Raw genomic sequence first — 23104 nt, 5'->3', positions numbered from 1 at the left:
AGATTCTGATCAACAATAACTCTGCTATTTCTTTTTTGATGAACAATTATATAACTGTTGTTTCTAGACAACGTTGTAGTAGGTATTATATTGGAATCTTACCTAACCAAAAGAAAAAGGGAATAAGGTAAAAGCCAAAGCAAAAGGGACAACAAAAGAGAATTGTGATTTGGAACTAACCACCCTCTTTCTCTCTCTTTTGTACTCAAGATTAAGTGGACTTCCAACACTCCCACTCAACCACACAAAGGTAAATTATATAATACTGGAGGTTTACTATTTATGTGAAAGAAGAAAGTATGCTATTATTATTGTATTTTTCAATAATTGTATAATGGTAAATGTTGTTATACATAAGCTAATTTATACAGTTTTGCAAATACACCCCCCAAAACAACATATCTCGTGGGTTAAAGTGTGTGTAGTAAATACTATTCTTATACAATTAGTCACAAATGAGTTATGGTTGAAGTGCTTTTGAGCTTCTAGAATGAAAGGACTCTACATTTTAATTTATTTTTGGGTATATTCCAAGTCCACCTTTCTATGTGGCAAATTGATTGGCATCCTCTATATAAATGCAATGCTTCATGTAAATAATATGCTACTATAATCTCAAACACAAATGCCTCTTAATTCAAGAGCCTTGGTCTTAGTCCGCATTCTTTTCTGGTCATTTTTAGATACATTTATTTTGAGTCACGGTACTCAGAGTGATATCAATTGCTTGAAATCTATTAGAGATTCCTTGGAAGACCCTCTCAATCTCTTAAAGACTTCATGGACCTTTAACAACCTCGCAGAAGGTTCCATCTGTAACTATGTTGGGGTCACGTGTTTGAACCCAACCCAGAATAGGGTATGCGGTATCGTACTTGCGAACATGGGGCTTAAGGGAGAGTTCCCAAAGGCATTGAGGACTGCAGGGAACTTGTAAACTTAGACCTTTCAGGTAATGAGATTTCAGGATCAATCCCATCAGGCATAGAAAATTGCTCTTATCTAGAGGTTCTTAAACTTGACAACAACAAGCTAACAGGTCAAATTTCTCAGCAACTCAGCCAGCTCAAGAATCTTAGAATCTTTAGTGTTGCTAACAATCTCTTGTCTGGTCCAGTGCCAGAGTTTGTCAACATTAATATTACGCGTGAGAGCTATGTAAATAATAGTGGACTTTGTGGAGGACCTTTAGAGTACTGTAAGAAGCATAGATGGGAGTTTGAAGTTTCTTTCAGAAGTGGGTTTGTGGTTGGTTTCGTTTTTACTGCTACTTTGTATACACCTTTTTTCATGTACTATATTAATTTTAGGGTTGGTTTGAAGAAGAAGAATCACAATAAGACGATGTCAGCAACAAAGATGACAGCGTTACTGGCAAGGAGGAAGAACAGAACAAAACCTTGTTCTGTGAGTCAAATCCCAACTGAGGCACGACCACAGGAATTGAGCAAAGAGGTACTCTCTCTCTCTCTCTCTCTCTCTCTCTCTCTCTAGAGAAGTATTAATTCAAAAAATTAGGTATTCTTTCAAACTTATTATTATTATTAATAATATCATTATTACTATTAGTAGGAATTTTTTTTTATGAACATTATTATTAGTAAGACATTTGCATGAATAGTATATGATACTATAAATTATTAATGCATATAATGCTGTATTCATTTATTTAGTTTATAATGTAAAATATACATGAATGGTGAATGTAAAAACATATTTTCCATATAATTATTTTTTTTTTCTTTGGTAGTCAACCAATAACGTTAGATCCCCTCAGGAAAAAAAAATAAAATAAAATAAAATAAAATAACCAATAATGTTAGTATTGCATACTTTCAAACACTTTTTTTTGCTACAATTGTCACAATTATGTGGATCCACAATTTATTTTTTTATCATTTTCAGTCTGCACAATTGTGAAAATGTGTGAGAAAGTCTAAGGGTCCGTTTGGTACATGTATTTAAACACACGTTTTCAATTTTTAAATAACATTACATGCATTTTCACATACTTTTTTATCTACACGTATTTTCAAAAAATAAAACAACGTTCCTAGAACAACATTACCAAACAGCCCCTAAGATACTAGTTTATTGGTGGTTTTTTTTTTTTTTTTTTTTTTGGGCTGATTAAAAATTCGATAAAACACCTAAAAAAATCAAACATACATAAAGACTCAAAAAGAATTATTGGTAGTTGACTGACTTTGAAATTAGAAAGTGGACAATGTCAAATCTTCCTTGGGAAGAATTTGTATTTCCGTTTATCTTGTAAATTTTTTTAATATACATACGGCACAATCATAGCAAATTTTTCAAAATGCATTGACAATGCCCTAGATCTTTGTAAGTGACACAGAAAGTCTTGCTAAGTGGGCCTAAATCACATTGCTAGGAAATCAAGCTCTTTGACCCATAATCTTTCTAGATGGCTCCATTTTGGCTCATTTGGGGTTGAAGCATATCTCCTTGAGTTCTAATGACATATATTTTGTCACAACTTGCATATATATCAACTGGTGATTTCATTATTTTTTTCACCAAATACTAATGGTGATCTTATCTATAGGTTATGTAATTCAATCACAAATTAACATATAAGTTGTAGCAAAGTATATGGTCCTAGAAGAATTGATATTCTTCATGACCTTGTGGTTGAGGGAGTTGGTTTCTCTTCCTCATTTGTTTATATTTGTCCGATTAATTAATTTATTGGTGTTATTCAGGGGGTAAAAAATGACTATAAATCAAAGAGTACTTTCTGATTATTAGTATTTAATTAATGCTGAAATGGTGCCCTAGATCATCTAGATAAAATCTTGAACTCTTCATCAGAATTCATTTAAGCTTTATACTTTTGTTTGAGTACTAATGGAGAGTGATTTGCTTTACAAGTTTTTATAGTCGAGGGGATGGTTACAAAAATAAGTTTTACGAGGCTTAGTAAAGCAACCAACAATTTTAGTGCAAGCAATGTCATTGGATCCGGTAAAATGGGGACCGTGTACAAGGCGATTCTTCTGGATGGTACTTTCTTAGCAGTTAAGAGGCTACATGCATCTCAACATCATGAGAATCAATTACTATCTGAGCTAATGACACTAGGAAGGTTGAGGCATAATAACTTAGTTCCTCTCATGGGATTCTGCCTAGAAATGCAAGAAGGGCTTCTTGTATACAAATATATGTCAAATGGAAGTCTTCATGATTGGCTACATGCTGCGGAAGATAAGGGTAAGATCTTGGAGTGGCATTTAAGGGTTACAATTATAGTTGGTATTGCAAGAGGCTTGGCCTGGCTTCACCATTGGTGTGACTTCAAAACAGTTCATCTTGAAATTAGCTCAAAATGTATCTTACTTGATAAGAATTTTGAGCCCAAGATATCAAATTTTGGAAGGGCAAAAAGCAGGAGTTTTGCTATCAATGGTGAATTTGGTGATGTGGAACTGGTTAAGAAGGATGTGTATAGCTTTGGAATTATGCTTCTAGAACTAATTACAGGCAAGAAGCCAAGCCAAATAACTAATCTTCCTAATTGTCTTGATGGAACCTTGGTCCAATGGAATAATCATATTTCAAAAACCTCCTCATGTGGTATGAATGATGTCGTTGATAAATCTTTGTTGGGGAAAGGATATGATGGTGAAATATTTCAGTTCCTTACAATTGCATGTAGCTGTGTTCAGCCTCGTACCGATCAAAGGCCTACAATGCTTGAAGTGTGGGAGAAACTGAGGGCTATCAGAGAGAGATATGGCCTCACTGACAAAGATGATTATCAGTTACTAAGGCAGCCTCAAATTGGCACCTTTGACACTAAAGACGACCTTGAAATCATTGAGGTTAAGACCCACTGACCTGGAACATACATATATATTACAATGCTGATAGATAAATCCTTATCATCTAGTAGTTGTGCTTGTGCACCGTCTCCTTGTTATTTGATCTCTCTTTTGAATATTAAAATTTACATTTCAAAGGCGTTGTAAAGATCGAATAGTCATTCTTTGCCTTTTTATTAATATACATAACAAAATCAAACTAAATGAAGCTGTAGAAAAATGCGAAAGGACCAAAATACCGAAAACGATAATGTCTCTCAGCTATTATTTGTGAACTTGAAATACTCTATGTTGTTAAGCATTCAACAACTACTTTAACTTCAGGATCTAGAACTATCATGGATTTCACACTGATATAAAATACAACAAAATAGTCATAAGACTTACCTAGGTCTATTCATGCAATTCTCTTGAAATTCAGTGAATAATAATAATTCTCTATAGGACTGGTTTCTCTCTCTTCATCCTTTTTTGCTGTATATGCTCAGTTCATTCAGATTCAGTCTACGATGAGAAAAACTGAATACCTTAATGGGTGGAGAGAGGACTAGTTTCCTAATTTATTTTAACTTCCACTTTACCATCAAAGTTGCAATTACGTTAGGAAACCACTTCTCTAATTGATCAATCAAATAAGACACTAATAGATATGTCTTTATATCCCATTAAACCTCCAACTTATCACATGTGCCTTATCATGTGGGTCACCAAATTAATTTAGTCTTACATTATTTGCTTGTGGGCAATTTTAGGTTTTATTTATGTTGACAATTCGCGAAATAAACATATGTTGTAAGCATCTTTAGAAGTTTATTTTTGGAGACAAAGATGCTACAAAGTTATCTAATTTAGAGTGAAAATTTGGAAATTTCAATTCATGTTGGATTGATCGAAATTAAAATTTTGACCGATCAAGCACTTAAATTCGATCAATCAAAAATCGTAGATTAAATCAGTTTGCAAATTTTATAGCCCAGCCTACCGTCCAAGCAACTATGTTTTGTGCCATTTATTCTACACTATAAAAGAGACCCTATATGACAAAATAAACACTAAATATCCTAACACAATTGCTTTTGAAGCCAAATGATGAATTGGTGATTGAACTTAAGCAAGCTGAATTGCTTTAAATACATGTCATGGTAACTATGGATGATTTACTAGAGTTTAGGAACTAAGTATTGTTCAGGAGGGATGCAACTTGAAAATAGGAGAAAGCTTGTGTTAGTTGGCTAGGGTTTTATTTATATACCTAGGGTAAAAACATAAAACCCTAAACGTTTAATGAAGTAGGGCTGAGTTGGAAATTCTGCAGAAAATTCAACTTGTGCGATTTTCGATCGATCGAGTCTATTCTTCGATCGATCGAGCCAGGCCGAGAGTCCCAAGTACTTCTGCAACCACTCGATTCCAACTTTACAATATTAAACCAACTTTGAGCAAGTCTAAAGAAGACAACATACAATGTTTTGATCATGGTTTGCCAACATTACAAATTAGAGTTCTAAATACATAAAATCCTAAGACCTTAGAACCTAACATAATTCAATCACAAATTAACATATAAGTTGTAGCAAAGTATATGGTCCTAGAAGAATTGATATTCTTCATGACCTTGTGGTTGAGGGAGTTGGTTTCTCTTCCTCATTTGTTTATATTTGTCCGATTAATTAATTTATTAGTGTTATTCAGGGGGTAAAAAGTGACTATAAATCAAAGAGTACTTTCTGATTATTAGTATTTAATTAATGCTGAAATGGTGCCCTAGATCATCTAGATAAAATCTTGAACTCTTCATCAGAATTCATTTAAGCTTTATACTTTTGTTTGAGTACTAATGGAGAGTGATTTGCTTTACAAGTTTTTATAGTCGAGGGGATGGTTACAAAAATAAGTTTTACGAGGCTTAGTAAAGCAACCAACAATTTTAGTGCAAGCAATGTCATTGGATCCGGTAAAATGGGGACCGTGTACAAGGCGATTCTTCTGGATGGTACTTTCTTAGCAGTTAAGAGGCTACATGCATCTCAACATCATGAGAATCAATTACTATCTGAGCTAATGACACTAGGAAGGTTGAGGCATAATAACTTAGTTCCTCTCATGGGATTCTGCCTAGAAATGCAAGAAGGGCTTCTTGTATACAAATATATGTCAAATGGAAGTCTTCATGATTGGCTACATGGTGCGGAAGATAAGGGTAAGATCTTGGAGTGGCATTTAAGGGTTACAATTATAGTTGGTATTGCAAGAGGCTTGGCCTGGCTTCACCATTGGTGTGACTTCAAAACAGTTCATCTTGAAATTAGCTCAAAATGTATCTTACTTGATAAGAATTTTGAGCCCAAGATATCAAATTTTGGAAGGGCAAAAAGCAGGAGTTTTGCTATCAATGGTGAATTTGGTGATGTGGAACTGGTTAAGAAGGATGTGTATAGCTTTGGAATTATGCTTCTAGAACTAATTACAGGCAAGAAGCCAAGCCAAATAACTAATCTTCCTAATTGTCTTGATGGAACCTTGGTCCAATGGAATAATCATATTTCAAAAACCTCCTCATGTGGTTTGAATGATGTCGTTGACAAATCTTTGTTGGGGAAAGGATATGATGATGAAATATTTCAGTTCCTTACAATTGCATGTAGCTGTGTTCAGCCTCGTACCGATCAAAGGCCTACAATGCTTGAAGTGTGGGAGAAACTGAGGGCTATCAGAGAGAGATATGGCCTCACTGACAAAGATGATTATCAGTTACTAAGGCAGCCTCAAATTGGCACCTTTGACACTAAAGACGACCTTGAAATCATTGAGGTTAAGACCCACTGACCTGGAACATACATATATATTACAATGCTGATAGATAAATCCTTATCATCTAGTAGTTGTGCTTGTGCACCGTCTCCTTGTTATTTGATCTCTCTTTTGAATATTAAAATTTACATTTCAAAGGCGTTGTAAAGATCGAATAGTCATTCTTTGCCTTTTTATTAATATACATAACAAAATCAAACTAAATGAAGCTGTAGAAAAATGCGAAAGGACCAAAATACCGAAAACGATAATGTCTCTCAGCTATTATTTGTGAACTTGAAATACTCTATGTTGTTAAGCATTCAACAACTACTTTAACTTCAGGATCTAGAACTATCATGGATTTCACACTGATATAAAATACAACAAAATAGTCATAAGACTTACCTAGGTCTATTCATGCAATTCTCTTGAAATTCAGTGAATAATAATAATTCTCTATAGGACTGGTTTCTCTCTCTTCATCCTTTTTTGCTGTATATGCTCAGTTCATTCAGATTCAGTCTACGATGAGAAAAACTGAATACCTTAATGGGTAGAGAGAGGACTAGTTTCCTAGTTTATTTTAACTTCCACTTTACCATCAAAGTTGCAATTACGTTAGGAAACCACTTCTCTAATTGATCAATCAAATAAGACACTAATAGATATGTCTTTATATCCCATTAAACCTCCAACTTATCACATGTGCCTTATCATGTGGGTCACCAAATTAATTTAGTCTTACATTATTTGCTTGTGGGCAATTTTAGGTTTTATTTATGTTGACAATTCGCGAAATAAACATATGTTGTAAGCATCTTTAGAAGTTTATTTTTGGAGACAAAGATGCTACAAAGTTATCTAATTTAGAGTGAAAATTTGGAAATTTCAATTCATGTTGGATTGATCGAAATTAAAATTTTGACCGATCAAGCACTTAAATTCGATCAATCAAAAATCGTAGATTAAATCAGTTTGCAAATTTTATAGCCCAGCCTACCGTCCAAGCAACTATGTTTTGTGCCATTTATTCTACACTATAAAAGAGACCCTATATGACAAAATAAACACTAAATATCCTAACACAATTGCTTTTGAAGCCAAATGATGAATTGGTGATTGAACTTAAGCAAGCTGAATTGCTTTAAATACATGTCATGGTAACTATGGATGATTTACTAGAGTTTAGGAACTAAGTATTGTTCAGGAGGGATGCAACTTGAAAATAGGAGAAAGCTTGTGTTAGATAGTAGTAAGAAACCATGAGGGCAATTTGGTGAAAGCTCGGGTGCTTAACCTAGTGATAGCTATATTTGTAGATGTCACAGATGTTTGAGTCTTGCAAAGAGCTGTGGAGTTAGCTGGGAAGTGATGTACTGAACCATAGGGGAGAGGGATTCTCTAAGTCAATTTTGGATGCAACTATTAAGTAGAGAAGCCAATTTTTTGGGAAGTTGCTCTTATAGTTGAGGATATGAAAAATCTATTAACCCCTTTGATTGAGTTACAGTGAGTTATTTTGGGTTCCTAGGGCTAGTAATGAAAGTTATGAAACTGCTCACTTGATTGCTAAATGGGCCTTTGGATAGTGTGTGAATGAGTTGATCCGGTTATTTTCTCTATTATTAGATTTTTGTGGCCTAAAGGAAGGATTTTGGCTCATTTGGTAGCAGAATTTGAAAATTGTTTTGTGAGATTTAAATTCTCAAATATGTGAGCCCCATTTGTAAGTTGTGTTTGGTTAAAAAAAATCTTATAAGGATGTTTAGATAACAATTCTCATTTTAGGTGATTTAAAGCTAGCAAGTATTTGGAGAATCCTTCAATATATATATGTTATTGGTACTAAAGTAATAGTTTTAATTGGTATTGTTGTAATTATCAATTCCTTTGAAGTGAGTTTTATTGGGTTCCTTGAGCTAGTAAGAAAGTCATAAAACTGCCCACCTGATTGCTAAATGGGCCAAAATGGGCCTTTAGGTAGGGTGTGAATGAGTTTGTCTGGCTATGGTCTATATTGTGAGATTTTGTTTTGGGCCAATAGGAAGGATTTAGCTTCTTGATTACTTACTTTTGCTGCTCCTTTTGTTAGTCTGTGTTGGTGTATGTTTCGGTAGCAGACAAAAAAAGAAATGCCCTTAAGTCTTTTTGCTTTTCTTTTTTTAATCTTTTAGAATATTCTCTTGCTTTGAGCTCAATCTCACCCTTTATTTTTATTTCTATTTTCTTAAATTCAGATTCCATTTGTTATAAGCATCGTAACCCTATAAAATGATTTTACCAAACCTAATTTAAGTGTGGACTACATTAGACAATTGCGTTAGCGGAGAGTTTTTTTTTTTTTTGGAAATCTACATGGAGAGTCAATTTGGATGAATATATTTTATATATTGTTGTTTAGATTTATACTATATTTTTTGCTAATGGCCTTTGTAAATTGTTATTTTCTAGGGTTTTCATAAGAGACATTGAAGACTCAAATCCCCTCATATTCGTTGTAACTATTAAATTATTAAAAAAATTTAAAATTTTTTTAGCAAAAGCTAAGAGAAAAAAAAATTTATGAGTAGATTTTTTTTTTCCAAACTTATTTCTGAGGTTACTTTTGACTTCTTTTTTTTTTTTCTTTTTTTGAGAAGAGCATTCCTCATTGAAGTTTAGAGTCATGTATAAACTTTAAAAATTGTTATTTATACATTAAAATAAAAACATTTAATTTATACTCCCTATTTTCAAATTGAATAACTATAACAAAAGTGAGTGGTTAGCAGTTAGCATAACACAACTTATCTCAAACTTACATGCTTAAAATTTCGGGCCAAGTGATGCCTCTATATATTTTGTTTATTTAATCTGAGCCTCTCCAAGCAATTTTCTCTCCAATAAAGATCGTTATAGTAACCAACTTTTCATCTCTCTCCAAATTATAAAAGTCTAAATGTACATTGGACTTCTCACTAACACATAATGGCAAGTCTTGTAATAATTTTATCAATTAACGGTTAAGGTTCATCTTATTGGATCACTAAAATTTTTGAAATAGAGACTTTTCGAAACTCTGGTAGAAAAACACGGGTTTGTGTAGTTTACTATCTGCAATTATTAGACATGCTTATAGAAGTTTAATTTCAACAATTATGGTATAGTTGATTATGAATAATTAATAAAGAAAAAGTAATAAGTTCATGTGAAAATATAAACAACTACTCACAATCTTTCACCTTAGAACTGTAATAAAAGAACCCATGACATAAAGTTGTTTTCCTTTAATAACTCGATTGAATTTCTATGGACACGGCTTGTGTATGTGTCCTGAGCATTAGAGTAACGCATTGTACACAAGTTTAACCCAATTTTTACTAGCGTACTCCAGGGGGCATGACTTAGAAAATAGATCTAAAAACTACTAAAAAGTCGGGGTGAAAGACCATTTTTCTTCTCGTTTTAGAAGTGGAGTGGTGGCTTTTTATCTGCTCCTATACGTTTGAGTGCAGATTGACTTGACTTTGATCCTTGCTGTCATCCAACTTAGTTGTTTTTCTTTAGACTCTTAGGTGCTTCTAGAATCAAAAGATTTTACACTTTCATTCTTCATCCTACTAAAATCACAAACTCAAATGGCTCTTAATGCAGGAGCTCTGGTTTTGCTCTGCTTTTTTGTCTGGTCATTGCTAGGTACATTTAGTGAGAGTTATGCTCAGAGCTACGTGAATAATAGTGGACTTTGTGGAGGGTCAATCGAGGAAGACTGTAAAAAGCATAGATGGGTGTTTCAAATTTCTTTCAAAAGTGGATTTGAGGTTGGGTTTGTGGCGTTTGCTATTTTATATACAGCTTTTTTTATTTACTATTTTGACCTTGGGGTTGGGCTAATGGAGAGGGGGAAGATCATCAAAAGAATAGAACCTGATCATGTGAGTCAATTTCCAAAAGTAGAATCCCGATATGAACGAAGCAAAGAGGTACTCTCTCTGTTTACAAGCCATATTTTGAAGTTTAAACTTTAAAGCAGCTATCAATTCAAAAAAATCAGATGTAACTCCAAACTTTTTATTATTATATATTACTCAATTATAAATTACACCCTCCATGTCAGGATTTTTCAATTTTGGTATCTGAAGTTTTGATATTCTTAATTTTGCATATGAAGTTTCCATTCTCTTGGGGCAATGAAAGTGTTAAAAAAAAAAAGAGTAAAGAAAAAATTAAGAAAAATTAAGAATAAAATGGTGAAAAAATAAAAATTACAATGCTTAGGAAGCTTTAATAATAGTAGTCCAATTGGTGGACAGAAGGACTATATTGAACACAGAATAAAAGTTAAATGATGAAAATTAAAAAATCAAAATCAAAATCAAGGTTTTATTAGCTTCTTCTTCTTCTTCTTCGTCTTTTAATTTTAAATTTTTATTAGAAATTTGGACTTGCTTAACTTTTCATAATGCATTTTCATATGCTACATCTTTGTATGTGGCATCACATATCTGCAGGTAAAACTTCCCAAATTACTAGTTTTAATTGTTGAAATGTCTAGACAAAATCTTGAATTTTTCGTAATTTATTTTAAGATCTACGGTCATGATTAAGTACTAATGGAGTGATTTGGTCCACAGATTTCATTCTTCGAGAAGATGGCTACAAAAATAAGTTTTATGAAGCTCAGTAAAGCAACCAACAATTTTAGTGCAAACAATGTCATTACGTCAGGAAAGACAGGGACTGTGTACAAGGCAATGCTTCCGTATGGTACTTTCATGGCGGTTAAGAGGTTACACGCATCACAACATTATGAGAATCAATTTATATCGGAGCTAATCACATTGGCTAGTTTGAGACATAAAAACTTGGTGCCCCTTATGGGGTTCTGCCTAGAAATGCAGGAAAGGCTTCTTGTATACGGATATATGTCAAATGGAAGTCTCCATGATTGGCTACATGTTGTGGATGATAGGGCCAAGATGTTGGAGTGGCTATAAGGGTTAAAATCATAGTTGGTATAGCTAGAGGCTTGACCTGGATTCACCATATGTGTCATTTCCAAGTAGTTCACCTCAACATTAGCTCAAAAGGTATCTTACTTCATCAAAATTTTGAGCCCAGGATATCGACATTTGGAGAGGCAATGTTCATGAACCAAAATGACATTGATTTGAACAAGAGCTGCTCTATAATTAGTGAATTTAGGGAGGTCGAACTTGTTAAGAAGGATGTATATAGCTTTGGAATTGTGCTTCTAGAGCTAATTACAGGCAAGGAGCCAAGTCAGATGACTAATTTTCTTGACTTTCAGGAATCAAAATTTGATCAGTATGATGTCATTGATAAATCTTTGTTGGGGAAAGGATATGATGGTGAAATATTTCAGTTCCTTAGGATTGCTTGTAGCTGTGTTCAGCCTTGTACCAATCGAAGGCCAACGATGCTTGAAGTGTGCAAGAAATTGAGGGCTATCAGGGAGAGAAATTGCCTCACTGTTAATGATGATTTTAAGTTAGTAAGGCAACCTGAAATTGCTGCATCTATCACTGAAGATGATGTAATCATTACGGTTCACGCAGACTGACCATGAATAATGTGTATATCGTGTATATGTTGTAAATGAAATACTAATATCATGTATATACTCTTGCAGTTCTTCACAATCTCTTTGTATTTCAGTTTTCCTTTTTAATATAAATTTTTTACATTTTTGAAGACGTTGCGAAGACTGAATGGTCAGTTTTTGCCGTTTTGATAAAAGGCGGACACAAAGAGAGTACAAAACCAAGTGAAATGGAAGCTCTAGAAACAGATGAAAGATCAAAATGCTCAGACTTCTTTGCTATTGATTTTTTATGGATGAACTGTACAACCATTATCAATGTGGCAATGTGAATCCAACGTCTTACACTCTTCTATTGTGCACAAATTGGTCTTTACTCTTTAATACGTAACTCAATACTCATTTTGAGTACTAGATGATTTCGAAAAAATTCCATGTAACTAAGTCACACTTAGGAATATTAGACCCTTTTTCCTTTGTATAAATAGGAGGGTCCCAATGGGATGAGGGGGCTAACAATTTTCTCTCTAAAACATATATTGTAGGAACTTAAAAGTTTTCCATCGTAGACTTTTAACGCTTAAAGAACATGACTTGCCAACTAATCAAACTAAAGTTTTTAGTATCTACAACAATTTCACAACATCAAGAACAAACCTCAGTGTATACAATGTCAAATTCCATAGCCTCACATCAAATAAGTGTTTAATTTTTCTCGCAAAGTATTGAATAGTTAAGCTTCTGGGCCATGGTCTCAACTACAACACTCAATCATGTTGGACTTGGCTGACTCCTTTCCACAACATATCATTATAAGATGTAAATAAAATTTGAAGTGTACACAACGTTTAGTGTGGATGGAAAGATATTTCATCCTATATATTCCAATTGGATAGGTCAGTACTAAGGGACCTATTCCAATTTAATGATCCATGAATTTTGTATACAAGTATTAATCAATGAAATTTCCATCTAAAATAAGTTAGACTTTTGGCAGGAGAGAAAATTGATCTCTAGACAAATCAAGCTAAGCCCAACCAAAATGGACCATATTCTTAATTTCTTATCTCGATTTGTTCCGTGTACAAGACTTACAATCAATGCTTGGCGTATAAAAATTGAACATCTTTTCTAAAGTCCATCATCTGAAAGCTTGAGAAAAAAAATCATTTAAGCCAACACAGTATAGAAATTATAACAAAATCAAAGAAAAATTGTCAAAAATAATGAAAATTTAATCTGTGAATAAATTATTATAAAGATAAACACAGTAGCAATAGCCAATTTTTTTATATAAAAAATAAATAAATGAAGGTAAAAAAAAATCTATGCTTATAAAAAATATATTTTTTATTGTTATTATTTTTATGCCAAAGATATCTAATGGCCATTTTTCTAGGTCGAAAGCCTGGAATTAATCTTTCTGAATTCAGCCCACTCTTTCTTCATTTAGCCTGACGCAAAAACAAAGCCCAAAAGTTTTGAATTTCACAAACGGTTCGGATAAATATCGGAACGTGATCTTTCTATGAAGTTTCTAGCTGTAATAGTGTTGCATTTGCATAGTGTTACCATAACATGATGTGTTTTCGAAAACATTAGACAGCCAACTATTTTACTGTGGGATCATTCGTTTTACCCATTATAAATTATAAAATGAGTTGAACATAGTGCCTATTTGCGAGTGTTGAAGACTGAATTCTGTATGTCTTAAGTGTATTACTGTATATAAAACTCTACTAGTACTAGGAAATGCTTTATATAGGCACATTATGTGTGTATTATAATATTATATAGTACAAGCAATGTGAGTATAGGGCAAGTACAATAACACAACAGGCCCAATACTCTTTTCTTGATGTACGATACAGGGCATAAGACAACAAACCTTGCAAAACAATTTATATTAACAACCACATTATTAATGAATGCTAATAGAAAAATTGATATTTAAATGATAAATATTCTCTCACATTTGTATACAATATCTACAATTGTATGTGGTGATATACATATTTTAAAATGCGAGAAGATGATGTACACATTTAAAGTGTAAAAAGTTCATAAATATGAAAGAAGTAAAATAAGTTGTGTGAGAGAATAACTGTGGATTATATTTATAATTCTTGAAAACTTTGTGAAAAAATCATAAATTTAATATTTGAAGGGCCAAAATCACAACCATCGAAATTTAAAAATAAATATAAAAAGAAAAAAGGGGTTGCCGGACACATCTTTCGCTGAAATTATTAGGAATCAACAATCAACAGTCCTTTCTCTGTCTTGGCTTAAACCCATTTGACTTTGCTTTTCAGGCTTTAAATTTTCTACTAGCGTTCTTCACGAGGTATGACTACATGACTTGGAAAATTAGACAGCCAACTACTTTAGTATAGGGCCATTAATTCTCTTCTTTTTACCCTATTTAGTGGTTGTGAGATATGTTGCGACTCTTAACTTATTTTGATACACAGCCAAGTCTTCCAAAAACAGTTAATATGTTATTTGAAGATCCAAGAACTAATGAAAATTTTTTGTGAAAATATGTTGCAACTCTAGATTTTGTTTCTATCTTTCTATTTCTAAGTAGTTAAAATATATGGCTTTTTAGTTCCGGCTTTTCTTGCTTAAGCACTCAACAAGCAAATGACTCTTAATGCCAGAGTATTCGCAGCTCTTTTTCACATATTTGCTTGCGTATTTCTAGATATTCTTGAAATTAACAATGGCCGATCGAGTGATATCGACTGCTTCATGTCAATTAAACATTCGCTTGAAGACCCTTATGGCTACCTTAAAGATTCATGGGACTTCAACAACAATACCGAAGCTTTCATCTGCGAATTTACCGGGGTCGAATGCTAGCACCTTGATGAGAATTCGGTCATAACTATCCGACTCGCCGCCATGGGGCTCAGGGGCCAGTTCCCTCGAGCCATTGAAAACTGCACAAGTTTAACAGGGTTAGACCTCTCGAGTAATAACTTTTCAGGACCTCTCCCATTTGACATAGAAGAGTTAGTCCCCTCTGTCACGACCCTCGACCTCTCCAGCAACAAATTTTCTAGCGAAATTCCAATGAACTTATCCAATTGCACTTACCTAAATGTCCTTAAACTTGACCACAATCATCTAACTGGTGAAATCCCTCCGGAAGTAGGCCACCTCGCTCGTTTAAAACAATTCAGTGTTTCTAACAATATGTTGTCAGGGGTTGTCCCTTACTTTGGTCCCAATGCATCTATTACAGCCAATAGCTTTGTTAACAACAAGAAACTTTGTGGATCGCCTTTGTTAACAACAGATGGAATTTATTTTTGCAAAGTTGTGATAGTTTTAAATTCTAAAAGTTGAATAAATTGTGTTGACAATCTCAATTATATATGATTTTTTTTGGACGACCAATTATATATGAGATTAAGATTATTTTTAACTATGAGTTTCAGCTAGCTTAACTAATAAGTTTGTTAATGTTAAATAATAAATTTGGAATTCAAACTCTACCTACTGATAATAAAGTATAATCATCATCAAATGAACTTGGCGAAATAAATTACTCTCATATCTAACCAAATAACAAAAATCATTCTACCTAAACTTTTTTTTTTTCATAAGTCCATTACTGGTTTACATACGCTCTAGGCCTTTTTTGAGTTTTTAATGCCATAGGTATCCAATGGGCTGCTTTTGTGAGTCGAAAGCCTTGAATTAGTCTTTCTGAATTCAGCCCACTCTTTCTTTATTTAGCCTGAAGCAAAAACAAAGCCCAAGAGCTTTGAGTCTTTCACAAACGGCTCCGATAGGTTTTGGAACGTGATCTTACTATCAAGTTTCTAGCTTTAATAGTCTTTGCATTTGCACATGATTTCGTGATTTCTTCAATGACCAGTGCTCCCCCATCCGCAATCTTCAAAAAAAAAAAAACAAAACAAAACTCCACCGTCCAATATAATCTCGTAACTTGTTTGTTCCCAATTCCCATCTAACCAACCAAAGTCTGTTAACTTTCTACGCGATCCATAAGAACAACAAAGTTAGACTAGCTTCCCCTTTATGGCTTTATTTTTTTGAAAAGGTATGGTTATTGTTCATATGGGGACTTGCCTTGACTGTATAGGGCTCATGATTCATGAATCCCTCTGACCTCCTAGGCCTCCAAAACTTCACTTGCTTTTTCACTGTAGAAAACCCTTTTTGTGAAAACAAAATCAAGCATAACAAAAGGCAGTATAAACGTTTTTTTGTTTTTTTTTGTTTTGTTTTTTTTTTTTAAGTAGACGTTGACCTTTAAAGATTCTGATCAACAATAACTCTGCTATTTCTTTTTTGATGAACAATTATATAACTCTGTTGTTTTTAGACAACGTTGTAGTCGGTATTATATTGGAATCTTACCTAACCAAAAGAAAAAAGGAATAAGGTAAAAGCCAAAGCAAAAGAGACAACAAAAGAGAATTGTGATTTGGAACTAACCACCCTCTTTCTCTCTCTTTTGTACTCAAGATTAAGTGGACTTCCAACACTCCCACTCAACCACACAATGGTAAATTATATAATACTTGAGATTTACTATTTATGTGAAAGAAGAGAGTGTGCTATTATAGTATTATTATTGTGCTTTTCAATAATTTTATAATGGGTAAATGTTGTTATACATAAGCTAATTTATACAGTTTTGCATATACACCCCCCAAAACAACATATCTCGTGGGTTAAAGTGTGTGTAGTAAATACTATTCTTATACAATTAGTCACAAATGAGTTATGGTTGAAGTGCTTTTGAGCTTCTAGAATGAAAGGACTCTACATTTTAATTTATTTTTGGGTATATTCCAGGTCCACCTTTCTATGTGGTAAATTGATTGGCATCCTCTATATAAACGCAACGCTTCATGTAAATAATATGCTACTATAATCTCAAACACAAATGCCTCTTAATTCAAGAGCCTTGGTCTTAGTCCGCATTCTTTTCTGGTCATTTCTAGATACATTTATTTTGAGTCACGATACTCAGAGTGATATCAATTGCTTGAAATCTATTAGAGATTCCTTGGAAGACCCTCTCAATCTCTTAAAGACTTCATGGACCTTTAACAACCTCGCAGAAGGTTCCATCTGTAACTATGTTGGGGTCACGTGTTTGAACCCAGCCGAGAATAGGGTATGCGGTATCGTACTTGCGAACATGGGGCTCAAGGGAGAGTTCCCCAAAGGCATTGAGGACTGCAGGGAACTTGTAAACTTAGACCTTTCAGGTAATGAGATTTCAGAATCAATCCCATCAGGCATAGGAAATTGCTCTTATCTAGAGGTTCTTAAACTTGACAACAACAAGCTAACAGGTCAAATTTCTCAACAACTCAGCCAACTCAAGAATCTTAGAATCTTTAGTGTTGCTAACAATCTCTTGTCTGGTCCAGTGCCATTAATGATGATTTTAAGTTAGTAAGGCAACCTGAAATTGCTGCATCTATCACTGAAGATGATGTAATCATTACGGTTCACAGCAGACTGACCATGAATAATGTGTATATCGTGTATATGTTGTAAATGAAATACTAATATCATGTATATACTCTTGCAGTTCTTCACAATCTCTTTGTATTTCAGTTTCCTTTTTAATATAAATTTTTTACATTTTTGAAGACGTTGCGAAGACTGAATGGTCAGTTTTTGCCGTTTTGATAAAGGCGGACACAAAGAGAGTACAAAACCAAGTGAAATGGAAGCTCTAGAAACAGATGAAAGATCAAAATGCTCAGACTTCTTTGCTATTGATTTTTTATGGATGAACTGTACAACCATTATCAATGTGGCAATGTGAATCCAACGTCTTACACTCTTCTATTGTGCCAAATTGGTCTTTACTCTTTAATACGTAACTCAATACTCATTTTGAGTACTAGATGATTTCGAAAAATTCCATGTAACTAAGTTACACTTAGGAATATTAGACCCTTTTTCCTTTGTATAAATAGGAGGGTCCCAATGGGATGAGGGGGCTAACAATTTTCTCTCTAAAACATATATTGTAGGAACTTAAAAGTTTTCCATCGTAGACTTTTTACGCTTAAAGAACATGACTTGCCAACTAATCAAACTAAAGTTTTTAGTATCTACAACAATTTCACAACATCAAGAACAAACCTCAGTGTATACAATGTCAAATTCCATAGCCTCACATCAAATAAGTGTTTAATTTTCTCGCAAAGTATTGAATAGTTAAGCTTCTGGGCCGTGGTCTCAACTACAACACTCAATCATGTTGGACTTGGTTGACTCCTTTCCACAACGTATCATTATAAGATGTAAATAAATTTGAAGTGTACACAACGTTTAGTGTGGATGGGAAGATATTTATCCTATATATTCCAATTGGATAGGTCAGTACTAAGGGGCCTATTCCAATTTAATGATCCATGAATTTTGTATACAAGTATTAATCAATGAAATTTCCATCTAAAATAAGTTAGACTTTTGGCAGGAGAGAAAATTGATCTCTAGACAAATCAAGCTAAGCCCAACCAAAATGGACCATATTCTTAATTTCTTATCTCGATTTGTTCCATGTACAAGACTTACAATCAATGCTTGTGTATAAAAATTGAACATCTTTTCTAAAGTCCATCATCTGAAAGCTTGAGAAAAAAAAATCATTTAAGCCAACACAGTATAGAAATTATAACAAAATCAAAGAAAAATTGTCAAAAATAATGAAATTTAATCTGTGAATAAATTATTATAAAGATAAACACAGTAGCAATAGCCAATTTTTTTATAAAAAATAAATAAATGAAGGTCAAAAAAAATCTATGCTTATAAAAAATATATTTTTTATTGTTATTATTTTTATGCCAAAGATATCTAATGGCCTTTTTTCTAGGTCGAAAGCCTGGAATTAATCTTTCTGAATTCAGCCCACTCTTTCTTCATTTAGCCTGACGCAAAAACAAAGCCCAAAAGTTTTGAATTTCACAAACGGTTCGGATAAATATCGGAACGTGATCTTTCTATGAAGTTTCTAGCTGTAATAGTGTTGCATTTGCATAGTGTTACCATAACATGATGTGTTTTCGAAAACATTAGACAGCCAACTATTTTACTGTGGGATCATTCGTTTTACCCATTATAAATTATAAAATGAGTTGAACATAGTGCCTATTTGCGAGTGTTGAAGACTGAATTCTGTATGTCTTAAGTGTATTACTGTATATAAAACTCTACTAGTACTAGGAAATGCTTTATATAGGCACATTATGTGGTTATTATAATATTATATAGTACAAGCAATGTGAGTTAGGGCAAGTACAATAACACAACAGGCCCAATACTCTTTTCTTGATGTAGATACAGGGCATAAGACAACAAACCTTGCAAAACAATTTATATTAACACCACATTATTAATGAATGTAATAGAAAAATTGATATTTAAATGATAAATATTCTCTCACTTTGTATACAATATTTACAATTGTATGTGGTGATATACATATTTAAAATGCGAGAAGATGATGTACACATTTAAAGTGTAAAAAGTTCATAAATATGAAGAAGTAAAATAAGTTGTGTGAGAGAATAATGTGGATTATATTTATAATTCTTGAAAACTTTGTGAAAAAATCATAAATTTAATATTTGAAGGGCCAAAATCACAACCATCGAAATTTAAAAATAAATATAAAAAGAAAAAAGGGGTTGCCGGACACATCTTTCGCTGAAATTATTTGGAATCAACAATCAACCGTCCTTTCTCTGTCTTGGCTTAAACCCATTTGACTTTGCTTTTTAGGCTTTAAATTTTCTACTAGCGTTCTTCACGGGTATGACTACATGACTTGGAAAATTAGACAGCCAACTACTTTAGTATAGGGCCATTAATTCTCTTCTTTTTACCCTATTTAGTGGTTGTGAGATATGTTGCGACTCTTAACTTATTTTGATACAAGCCAAGTCTTCCAAAACAGTTAATATGTTATTTGAAGATTCAAGAACTAATGAAAATTTTTTGTGAAAATATGTTGCAACTCTAGATTTTGTTTCTATCTTTCTATTTCTAAGTTGTTAAAATATATGGCTTTTTAGTTCCGGCTTTTCTTGCTTAAGCACTCAACAAGCAAATGACTCTTAATGCCAGAGTATTCGCAGCTCTTTTTCACTATTTGCTTGCGTATTTCTAGATATTCTTGAAATTAACAATGGCTGATCGAGTGATATCGACTGCTTGATGTAATTAAACATTCGCTTGAAGACCCTTATGGCTACCTTAAAGATTCATGGGACTTAACAACAATACCGAAGCTTTCATCTGCGAATTTACCGGGGTCGAATGCTGGCACCTTGATGAGAATTCGGTCATAACTATCGACTCGCCGCCATGGGGCTCAGGGCCAGATGATGTCGTTGATAAATCTTTGTTGGGGAAAGGTTATGATGGTGAAATATTTCACTTCCTTACAATTGCATGTAGCTGTGTTCAGCCTTGTACCGATCAAAGGCCTACGATGCTTGAAGTGTGGGAGAAATTGAGGGCTATCAGAGAGAGATATGGCCTCACTGACAAAGATGATTATCAGTTACTAAGGCAGCCTCTAATTAGCACCTCTGACATTAAAGAAGACCTTGAAATCATTGAGGTTGAGACCCAATGACCTGGAACATACATATATATTATAGTGCTGATAGATGTATGATGCATCCTTATCATCTTGTAGTTGTGCTTGTGCACCATCTCCTTGTTATTTGATCTCTCTTTTGAATACTAAAATTTACATTTCAAAGACATTGTAAAGATCGAACAGTCATTCTTTGCCTTTTTATTAACAAACATAACAAAATCAAACTAAATGAAGCTGTAGAAAAAGGCGAAAGGACCAAAATCCCGAAAACGATAATGTCTCTCAGCTATTATTTGTGAACTTAAAGTACTTTATGTTGTTAAGCATTCAACAACTACTTTTAACTTCAGGATCTAGAACTATCATGGATTTCACACTGATATAAAATACAACAAAATAGTCATGAGACTTACCTGGATCTAGTGATGCAATTCTCTTAAAATCCTGTGAATAATAATAATTCTCTGTAGGATTCGTTTCACTCTCTTCACCCTTTTTGCTGTATATGCTTAGTTCATTTAGATTTAGTCTACGATAGGAAAATTTGAATATCTTAATGGGTAGAGATTAGAGAAAGGACTAGTTTCCTAGTTTACTTTAATTTCCACTTCACCATCAAAGTTAGGAAACTAGTTCTCTAATTGATCAGTCAGATAAGAAACTAATGGATATGTCTTTATATCCCATTAAACCTCTAACTTATCACATGTGCCTTATCATGTGGGCCACTAAATTAATTTAGTCTTACATTATTTGTTTATGGGCATTTTTAAGTTTTATTTATGTTGACAATTCACGAAGTAAACATATGTTGTAAGTATATTTAGAAGTTTATTTTTGGAGACAAAAATGCTACTAAGTTATCTAATTTAGAGTGCAAATTTGGAAATTTCGATTCATGTTGGATTGATCAAAATTAAAATTTTGACTGATCAAGCACTTAAGGACTCAATGAGATCATTTTTCTCTTTCTCGGCAACACAATCCTTCCTCCTTCTCCCCTCGGATTCTCTCTATTCTACTTTTCTATTACCACTGTTCTCTCCCCTCCCCTTTTTTGACCAAACCTTCTCTCTTATCCTCCCCTTTTATTTATAGTGCTCAGCTCAGGCGTAGGTTATCAATGCTCTCATAGTTTGTGCAACAGAGGGTCCAGTAGGATTTTCTCTAAGTGGGAGGTCAGGTATGGGTGGCTTTGGAACTTGGTTCCCACCCCCGTCGGCAGCTCGGCAGAGTGGGTGCGCGCTTAGTGCTATGGATGGTCCAATCAGGGGGATGATAAGTGAGAGTCTAGGCCTGGGTGGCTTTGGGACTTGGTGCCCACTTTAGGTTAGAGCTAGATAGTGGCGCTTAGAGGGCCTTCTTTGAGCCAAACAAAGATGATGCGCCGTTCACTGACACTTCCGAACATGCTCGGTAAAAAATATGCCGATCATAACTTAGTAGTGAAGCTTGGCACCCCCGAGCTGTGATAGCAAGGGTTGGGCCTTAGGGCGAATGAGGATTGGGCCCAATGACTGCGTTTGGAGCGGAGACTAGGGGCTGAGTGGGCCCAACAGTTCGGATGCCGCACATTAGCCCCCCCTTGATTTATGCTCGGCGCCCGGCGTGAATCAAGGAACTCCAAAGAGCGCACGTTACGTGTTCAGTGAAGCGACGTCTGGGGCGTTGCAGGGTTTCATTAATGCGCCCTAAAAAGGCGCGCTGGATCTGGCCAAGCGTTACAACCCTCATCATTGCCTGACGCTTCGTGAACCGAGGAGGCGCAGTTGTTATCGGGTGTTGAAGTCATCATTGCTTGTTAATCAATTTCCATAATGGCTGGTTAACCGCTGCCCATCCGTTTTGTGTTCACTATAAAAGGTACCTCCAAAACTATTCTTTTACTTTACAAACTCTGAATTCTGCAACTTCTTCTCTGCCGCGTATTCATCTACATCTTCATACTCCAGCCCAGAAATCTCTCTCACCTCAGAACCCACAGTAAGTTTTCTACACTTCTTTCCTCCATATCTCCACTTTCTTAAATTTTAGGGTCCTAGGATGGGTTATTCATATCTTTTAGATACGGCTGCGGCCTTAGCTACCTTTAGGCAGGCCTTTAACATCCCTAGCGATGTGGAGGTTGCATATTGTCACGAAAGTGAGATGGCACTCCATAGAGGAGGCAATACTGCCTTCTTCCCCTTAATGGCCATCTTGGAAGGTGGGGTAAGGTTTCCCATAGACCCCCTGATAATAGACACACTTAGGTACTACGGCCTGTGCCCGGACCAACTTCCTCCCAATTTTTACCGGTTAGTGAGT

At 34.3% G+C, this 23104-nt stretch overlaps 2 protein-coding genes and 1 non-coding gene across 3 annotated transcripts; all 3 read left to right on the top strand.

Annotated features, from left to right (window-relative positions):
- Positions 1–2993: 2993 nt before the first annotated feature.
- Positions 2994–3860, top strand: LOC136062546 (probably inactive leucine-rich repeat receptor-like protein kinase At5g48380). The gene has a single exon (XM_065761707.1). It carries the CDS (start codon positions 2994–2996, stop codon positions 3858–3860), a length of 867 nt encoding a protein of 288 aa, XP_065617779.1.
- Positions 3861–5804: 1944 nt separating this feature from the next.
- On the top strand, positions 5805–6671 carry LOC112007606 (probably inactive leucine-rich repeat receptor-like protein kinase At5g48380). Its single transcript, XM_024039982.2, has one exon. It carries the CDS (start codon positions 5805–5807, stop codon positions 6669–6671), a length of 867 nt encoding a protein of 288 aa, XP_023895750.2.
- A 3394-nt stretch (positions 6672–10065) lies between these two features.
- Positions 10066–12338, top strand: LOC112007597 (uncharacterized). The gene is made up of 2 exons (XR_010624277.1): positions 10066–10600; positions 11252–12338. It is a non-coding gene; the product is annotated as an uncharacterized LOC112007597 (transcript).
- The last annotated feature ends 10766 nt before the right edge of the window (positions 12339–23104 follow it).

Source organism: Quercus suber, unplaced genomic scaffold, assembly GCF_002906115.3.
Source record: "Quercus suber isolate HL8 unplaced genomic scaffold, Cork oak 2.0 scaffold_425, whole genome shotgun sequence".
Classification (NCBI taxonomy): domain Eukaryota; kingdom Viridiplantae; phylum Streptophyta; class Magnoliopsida; order Fagales; family Fagaceae; genus Quercus; species Quercus suber.
Note: the sequence above shows the minus strand (reverse complement) of the source record. Positions and strands in the feature narration are given on the sequence as shown.

Excerpts from the sequence above, each read along its gene's own strand:
- LOC136062546 (XM_065761707.1), top strand. The coding sequence starts at position 2,994 with ATGGGGACCGTGTACAAGGCGATTCTTCTGGATGGTACTTTCTTAGCA.
- LOC112007606 (XM_024039982.2), top strand. The coding sequence starts at position 5,805 with ATGGGGACCGTGTACAAGGCGATTCTTCTGGATGGTACTTTCTTAGCA.